General features: G+C 32.2%; 1 protein-coding gene across 1 annotated transcript; it reads right to left on the bottom strand.

The window, feature by feature from the left end:
- LOC130901795 (ankyrin-3) lies at positions 1 to 8,502 on the bottom strand. Its single transcript, XM_057813401.1, has 11 exons — positions 6,898 to 8,502; positions 5,360 to 5,526; positions 5,196 to 5,308; positions 4,988 to 5,139; positions 4,755 to 4,932; positions 4,431 to 4,623; positions 2,796 to 2,995; positions 2,635 to 2,738; positions 2,288 to 2,583; positions 529 to 781; positions 1 to 465 (listed from the first exon to the last, which is right to left on the bottom strand). Exons 1-11 carry the CDS (start codon positions 7,072 to 7,074, stop codon positions 253 to 255), a joined length of 2,046 nt encoding a protein of 681 aa, XP_057669384.1. The 5' UTR covers positions 7,075 to 8,502; the 3' UTR covers positions 1 to 252.
- Between the last annotated feature and the right edge of the window lie 5 nt (positions 8,503 to 8,507).

The following is an 8,507-nucleotide window of genomic DNA, read 5'->3' on the forward strand; positions in this document are numbered from 1 at the left end:
TTATTTTTTTTTTCCGATACCACATTTTCTCGTTTCCACTTCTTTTTTATTAACCGTTTAAAACGGTAGTAATCTGTCACTTGTCGTTTGTCATTTGTCAAAATATTCGAGATTGTCTCGAGTGTTTAATGCTTGGAACTAATTTCTCTTACTGATTACATGTCAATAACCGAACGGAAAAGAATATTGAAATTTCAAGTTATACCGTTAACGATATTCACCTGGGACTTCCTTTATATACATATAATTGATTCATGCTTGGAAATTTAATAAATAATCTTTGAGTTGATTGGGTAAATTGAGTTTGTTGATGTAAAGCCCCGGTTTTCTGTCCAAACAATTGTGTATTTTTACCCTACAGATCTGTTTGAGGGTACGTGGTCTTTTATACAGATCCCTTATGATGGCGGTTAGAGGTTCGGTCGTTTTACCCGGAACTAAACTCAATTGTTGAGTGTGAAGTATCTGGAAAAGAAAAAAAAAATCGAAATAATTCTATTCGGATGGAATTTCGAGAATTTTATTTACCTTGAGGCACTCGAATAGAGGCTTGTGCTGCATTACACAATAGAATAACCAAATGATTTTAGAAAAACTGAGATGTGGATCGGTGATTAAATTTTCTTTGCGAGATATCAACATTATGTAATAATATAGAATGTAATTTTTCGTTTTCCATACGCTTTGAGCGTGTAGAGGGTGACTTTTTATAGCTTCCGACATACTCAAACTCAGATCTGGGTTAGCCCCAAATTGTATAAGCGTAAGGGTGAGATCGTATCTAAAAAAAAAAATATCGCACAAGTTACACACTGTATACTGGATTTTTAATACAAATATCAAGTTTCTAAGACAAAATTGGGAGGGAAAACAGAGATAATTTAGGAATATCGAGCTTTTAACAATTTCCCCTACCTTGCAATTCTGAAAACTGATCAGATTTATGATTAAATTCCGCTATCTAGTATCAGAGTACATTTCATAGATCATTAATATCGTACAGCGTTGTCTAATTGTCGGCATATCGGGAAATTTATATAGAGGGTTAATTAGAACTAGTCGCCTCTACTATTAAGTGACTTTATCTAAAATTTTCAAGATGTAATGTTGATGGTTTGCCTGGTGGAAACAGGAACATCGATAACGTTCGATTTAAATAGCACAAAGTTGTCAAAATTGACGTTTATAATTCTTATTTGTACATTTTCTTCTTTATTTGTCTTATGAGGTGTCTGAGCCACTTTCTGTCCCCATAAAAGCACATTTTCTGGAAGTTTAGAGCTGATACTTCTTCTGGTACGATGAGGAATATTCTAATCAAGTCTGGAACGTCCCATTATCAATATAGATAGTAAAATGTTGTCAAAATTGACAGTTTCAATCAATCAGGTCTCCTCAATTGTTATTTTTCTTATCTATTGTCTTATGAGACATCCTGACCCCATAATTGAGGAACATCTAGAATGTTTGAATCAAGTCACTTCATCAATATTATAAATAACAAAAATTTGACAGTTTTTTTGACTTTGGTCTCTTTGTGTGGACATTTTTTTTCTAGGTTCGTGTGAGGTATTCTATCCAGTTTTAAAGTTGTCAAAAATGACATTTTTAATATCTTCAATCTCCTTATTCAGACATTTTCTTCTATATTTTTTAAAATTGTCAAAATTGACATATTTAATAACTTCAGTATCCTCATTTAGACATATTCTTCACTATTTGTCTCATGAGATATTAAAGTCACTTTCTGCCCATATAAAGGAAGATTTTCTAGAAGTTTACAGGGACAATACCTCGTCTGGTACTATGAGGAACATCTAGAACGTTCGAATCAAGTCTGGAACGTCACTTTATCAATATAAATAACAAAAAGTTGTCAAATTTGGGAGTTTTAATCACTTCAGTCTCTTTATATGGAAATTTTCTTCTCTAGTTTTATATTGCGCATTCCAGCCAGTTTTAAAGTTGTCAAACTTGACATATAAAGCATATTGTTGTAAAAAGGACATCATTAAGTTAATCTCATCTTATTTGGACATTTTTTATTACTGATTCTAGTATTATCCTTGTTAAAAGACGTTGATAAGAAAATTCGAAATTTCCAATGAATAAGAAACATCTAGAACGTTTAAAACCGATCTCAAACGTTCCTAAACAAACATAAACACCGAAAAGTTGTCAAAATTGACATATTCATTTATTCCTGCGTTCATATCGGTACTAGCATATCTAGAATGTTCTTTTCAAGTCTGGAACTTGTCAAACGAACAATCAATTCCATACTTACACGTAATGTATATCCATACAATCTCTAACATTCAAAACCATATCCATACAACTCTGCAGGATGTGTTCCTTGGTCCTACTGACTCTGACGTTCGGATCTAAATTGTGATTTAACAAAAGTATCAACAAATTTTTGATAAATTCGAAATTTCCCCGTTTCTGTATATTGCAATTTATTGTTATGTTTTCGGATACGGTGAAAACTAAAACATGTAGAGGTGTCAGATTAGCCCTGTAGCTACAATTCGAATTGGCACCGTGTTTCAGTAAAATCTTTATACAATTCAAATAACAAACCTAAAAATAAATTATATAACAAATTTATTATCAAATAAATGGATAACTCACTTTCATATTATGCGTAAAGTGATGTAAAGGATCTTTATTTATAAGTGGTACCAAACAAACCATTAACGGTACCGAACCGTCTCTACCTACCATATTTGGATCGCCTGAAAATAATTGATAATTATTCGATTATAAAATAAATTTTTAACAGTGAATTTTACCTTCTTCGTTGAGTAACATATTGAGCAATTCATAACAGACGTCCCAATCTCTTACGTGTCTTAATACGCAAGCCACTGCGGAATTTCCAGAGTGATTTATTGACTGTCTAGCACCGTTTTGGATGAGGTACCTAACTAGATGTAGTATATCCCATTTGTTCCATTTATCGTAACCATATTGGGCTTCTTCTAATGCATATCTATAAAAAAATTTTGTTTAATTGGTTACAAGACATTGGTACATTTGAACTACTTTATTCTGTTAAATAATAAGTATAAGATGTAGTTTGTTGTGTAGTTCTTCTTCTAAGGCAAATCTATAACAAATTGTTTGTTTAAATGGAATAAGACATTGGTACATTTGAACTACTTCATTCGGTAAAATAATTAATAGAAGAAATAGTTTATTGTGTATTGTTTGTGAATGAACATATCATCTAATTCAATTATTTGATCACAAAGAATGAATTAGTATGAAATTTATGAGCTGGTTTGGTATTTAAGTGAAATTATTAGTTAGCATAATTGTATATGAAATCAGAACTACTACTATCAAAAATTTGATATAAAAACAATAAAATAACAAAACTTGGAGAAACAATGCATCCAAAGCCAAAAAATACTCTGATTAGAGTGTTCCTGATTGATGGGGACTATTTTTGTTTCACTGAAGTATTTCTGTTTTGATCGAGATTATTTTTGCTTCAACTGGAATAGTTCCAGCATCATTGGTACTGTTCCTGCCTGTTTCCACTTTATAGGGACTATTCTTATTCCACTAAAGGATTCCTGCTTCAAATGAAACTATTTCTGTCTTAAATGAAACTATTGCAGCATTACTGGGACTGTTTTTGTTTCTTCGGAATGTTCCTGCCTTGATTGAAACTATTGCAGCTTTATTAGAATTGTTTTTGTCCCATTATAGTGTTCCTGCTTTGATTGAGATCAATTATGCCCTAAATCAACCTGTTTTAGCTTTATTCAAACTGTTTTTATTCCATTGAAATATTCCTGCTTTGATTGAGACTATTTTTACTTGAATGAAACTTTTGCAGCTTTATTGGGACTGATTTTATTTCACTGAAGTATTCCTGCTTCGATTTAGACAATTTCTGAGTCAATTGGAACTGTTTCATCTTCTTTGGAACTGTTGCAGCTTGATTGAGACTGTTTTTGTCCCATTAGAATGTTCCTGCTTTGATTGAGAACATTTCTGCTTTATTTGAACCTCTTCTAATTCGATTTGGACTGTTCTGGGTTTAATTGGAGTGTTTCTGGTTTGAGACCATTTCTTTGATTGAAACTATTTTTGCTTTAATGAAACTTCTGCAGCTTTATTGGGACTGTTTTTATTTCGTTGGAGTATTCCTGCTTTGATTTAGACCATTTCTGATTTAATTGGAACTGTTTCAACTTCATTGGGGCAGTCCTTGTTTCATTGGAGTCTTCCTGCTTCGATTGAAACTGTTACAGCTTAATAAGGCTGGTTGTCTAATCGACATTGTTTCTTCTTTGATTGAGACTGCTCTTATATCGACAGATATTCTTCTCCAGTACTACTGTTGTCTTTTGATTATTCAGTCGAGGCGAACTTAAAATTAATTGTTCACATTTTTCAATAACTAATTAGCTTACCTCACTATAAGAGCATGTAAAGGAGTATTTCCAAGACTGTCAGGTGTATTGATCAATTCTTTGCACCCGTGGTCGAGCAATAACCTGATGGTCGCTATCGTATCTTCGGCTGATTTATGAGCCACTAGTAATACTACGTGAAGGAGAGTCATCTGTTGGGTGCAGGTACGAACTGTTGTATCAGCACCGTGATCTACGAAAATAAATTATTTACATACATCACTCCTTGAGTTTCTATCCACATAAATTGTGATCTAAACAAAAACGTGTAATATTTATAAATGGAACACACTATATATTGCGCAAGGAAAAATTAATGCTCACCGATTAAGAGTTCAAGAAATTTACTATCATGTAAAACTGCATAATGGATAGGATAATATTCATCCTTCAAAACGTGTATTTCATCAGAACGTTCCCTTATCAGATATTCCGTACATTTCCAAGCGCCCCTTTCACAAGCAGAATGCAACAAAGGTTTCCTGGCACGAAAAATTCCATTCTGAAAACATTTTGTAATTATATACATGAAACTATTAAGTTTTTTGTGTACCCACCCATGGATCTTCTCCCCTTTGGGATAATAAAGTTAGAATGTTAACTTGATCACCATCTAGAGCGTAATAAATAGCAGATTGTAGCTTGCTAACGGGTGCTCTTTCCCTACTGTCTCTTTCAATGCAAGCTTCTTCATGTTGAACAGCGGAAGCTAGAAAAATTTATCAAACGTCGAGCTAATTTTAATCATCATACATGCTCACTCACAATATTTTCCCCTTTCTTCGCAATTACTACTATGAGGACCCGGCCAACACATTCGCATTTCAACATCTGACTTTGCACCGTGTTTTAACAGTAGCTCGACACATTCGTCGTGTCTACAAAAAGATATATGGAATATTTAGTCATAAACAGCTCGCCAGACTTACCCCTTTAAACAGGCTATATGAAGAGGTAAGCTACAAGGGAACCTATTGACGTCTGCAGCACTATGTCTGGCTAGTAGCCATCTAACAAGTTCTACGTTGTTAGCACCAACGCACTTTTGTAACAAATTATAACCAGTCTCATCGTGAATTGCTAATATATTTTCATTCTACAATTAAATATATCCGAATGTGAGTTTTAACATTAAAATTACTACATTGGGTTAAGAATACTAGGATTCTCACAGGAAAGTTTTGATGTAGTCACCATTTATGTTTTTTGGGACATTGAACATGAATTGTGGGCAATAATTTGGTCCGAAACATTGTTTTTTGAACACTTTTTACCAAATTTTGACACTATTTCTAGTTTTTGATCTATATCTTACTACAGAAACGTCTTTTCGACAAGCCCATTCTATAAAAAATTAAAGTGGACAGAATTGTTATTTATATTTTGTTTCTGTACAATTGAACTTTGATTTGAGAGCCTTCACCACAAACTCTCACCTTGCCGATGTTGTAAATGTGTTCAAAAGCCATGATGCAACTCCAGAAAGCATTACAAAAGCAGGGAAGAGATTTTTGGTAAACATGTAAACAAGAAGGACTGAACGGTCAATAAAACATGTGAAGGCAACTTTCAAAATCTGTTAAAAAATAGCTACTAACAGTTACAGCTGTACAACACAGTTTTAGTGGGTATCACCAGGTGCAGGAATGGCTGGGATTTGAGTAAAATGCCGAAGATTGAGATTGAAAACTAGTTTCAAATTGCCTGGAACCAATAACGTCTCTATAAGCTTCTGCACCTCCTGAACTGCTGTAGTGTCATGCAGATGCGTACAGACCTGCACAAAAGCATGTAGCTGCAAAAAATCAAGTCTCAAAAGTCAAGTCAAGGACCATTCGAGGTCACAGTTCCAGACGAACTTCTTCACCAGTTGTTGAGACCATCTAAAAGTTTGGTCCAAGAAGATAATGGTAGGTAACATTTCTTTCCTCAAAAATGAACCTCACACACTTGGAACATAAATCTAAAAGATAATCCATACCTTTTATTCATTACAGACCCTACATCAACTAAAAAAATTAAGAGTATAGATAAACACAGGGAAAAGGATGAGTCAGTACTTTTAAAAACAAAGGTATTGACAAAAGTATCTTCAACAGTAAACAAGTGCAGATTACTACTCACTTGAGCTATCAATAAATCCATAAAATTACTCGATATACTCGTTTCAGAAGTTTTTTGGAATGTTCTAGTAGCGAAATGGTTAGTCCTTAAAAAAACGTTTCAAGAAAGAAAAGTAGGAAATTTTGTCTATTTTAATTCTGTACAGGGAGGGCTTATCGAAAAAAAGCTTCCTTTCTGAGATATTGGCTAAAACGTGAGTCAAACTTGGTCAAAAAGTGTCCAAAAAACAAAGTTCCAAGCCTAATTTTTACCCACAAACCCCAATTATTCTACTAGTAAGCCTATCCTACAACGAATCTAAGCTAATCTTAATGGGACATAAAATAGACTTTTGAATATTTACCCTTGGTATTTGTTGTAGTAATCCCTCTAATCTTTGTACTCCGATTTTAGGATTAGCTCTCAAAGCATCGAAAATCGTCTGCACTTTCTGCCTTGTAGAATCAGTAACTTTATGTCCGTGCCCATTGGTTAATAGAGCACTACCAGATTGGAACACCTGACTTACTTGTCCACCCATTTTTTTAAAATGAGTACATTTCTGAATTTGTAAACATTAATCACATCTACCTTATTTTAATATTTCAATCCGAATCTCAGGTGCCTCGTATAGGTATAATAGTTTGAATAATTAGGAAACATCTTGTTTCAGCATTGGAAGTGTAGGTGTTATGACAACTATCGAAACATTTATAATACAGCACTAATTATACATTACAAGCGTTATAGAGAATATTCACTTAGTTTTAAATGATAATTAGTAATATTTATTAATTCAACTCTGTTTTTATTTGCGCACAATGAGAATAAATCAATACGCGGTTCTGAACTCTGCTATTTGACGTTTTAAACAATCTCATATGTTTGATGTAAATGAAGTTAGGCAACACGTATTACATAATCGATTACGTCTTTAAGATTGAAAATAATTTATTTTATTGTTGAAATACAATGATAAAAATTTTATTAACACAAACAAGGGTTTCACGATTCATCGAGAGTAATTAATTAAATATTCCGTATAGATTCTAAACGTCAAATTCATGTTATAGTTGCGACATCTAGTTTTTTACTTAGAATTAAGTATACATTAATAACATAGAAATCTATGTTATCGATCTCTTTTACAATGTACGTAACTCAGAAAAATATGAAATTTTCTTTCCTATAGTCATCAATAGATGTCGTTTATGTTGGGAATATATTAAAAACAATTATTCAATAGTATCATCCACCTAAAACAATATCTCCGATTCTGATTGCATATTTTTGTAAAAAATTTGTATTTTAAAATAAAAAAAAAAGATTGATCACTAAATTACAAATTCGTTTGAGCTTAGTTGTAACACACCTAGATGGCAGTACGGATAAAAAAATTATTTTTTTTATGATTCTAATTATTATATTATTAATCATCATGGCATATTTTATCAATGAATTGATATTTTGATATAACCTTCAATATTTCTACAACATGCTCAAACACCTGTTCGATAGGTGCCTAATTTATTTACTTCAAACACCGTTGCCAAGTGTATGTTTATAAAATACTTGTTATTAGAAGAAAGAACAACGATTCATTAAATATTGTATATCTCATTAAGGACATTAATATTTTCAACATATTACTATAAATTAGATTATGTGAAATTAATAAAATAAAACAAACAAACTAGATTCAGGTGAAAGTGTCAAACATCTAACGTATATTGTGAAAAAAAACCTTGAAACTTAAATATTATGTGTCATATGTAGTTAGCAGGAATGTTTGAGTTTCCGATGTTGCCAAATTATTTTAAAATAAATATCTTTAAGCATTTAGAACATTGAAATGTCTATAATTCTAATAAAGAGTAAGTAATGGATATACTGTGTATAATAATATTACTTGTAAATAATTAAACACACAGAAAATAATAAATGTTGATATCAATATTGTATTTCGATTCTTGT

The sequence above is a fragment of the Diorhabda carinulata genome, chromosome X, assembly GCF_026250575.1.
Source record: "Diorhabda carinulata isolate Delta chromosome X, icDioCari1.1, whole genome shotgun sequence".
NCBI lineage: Eukaryota > Metazoa > Arthropoda > Insecta > Coleoptera > Chrysomelidae > Diorhabda > Diorhabda carinulata.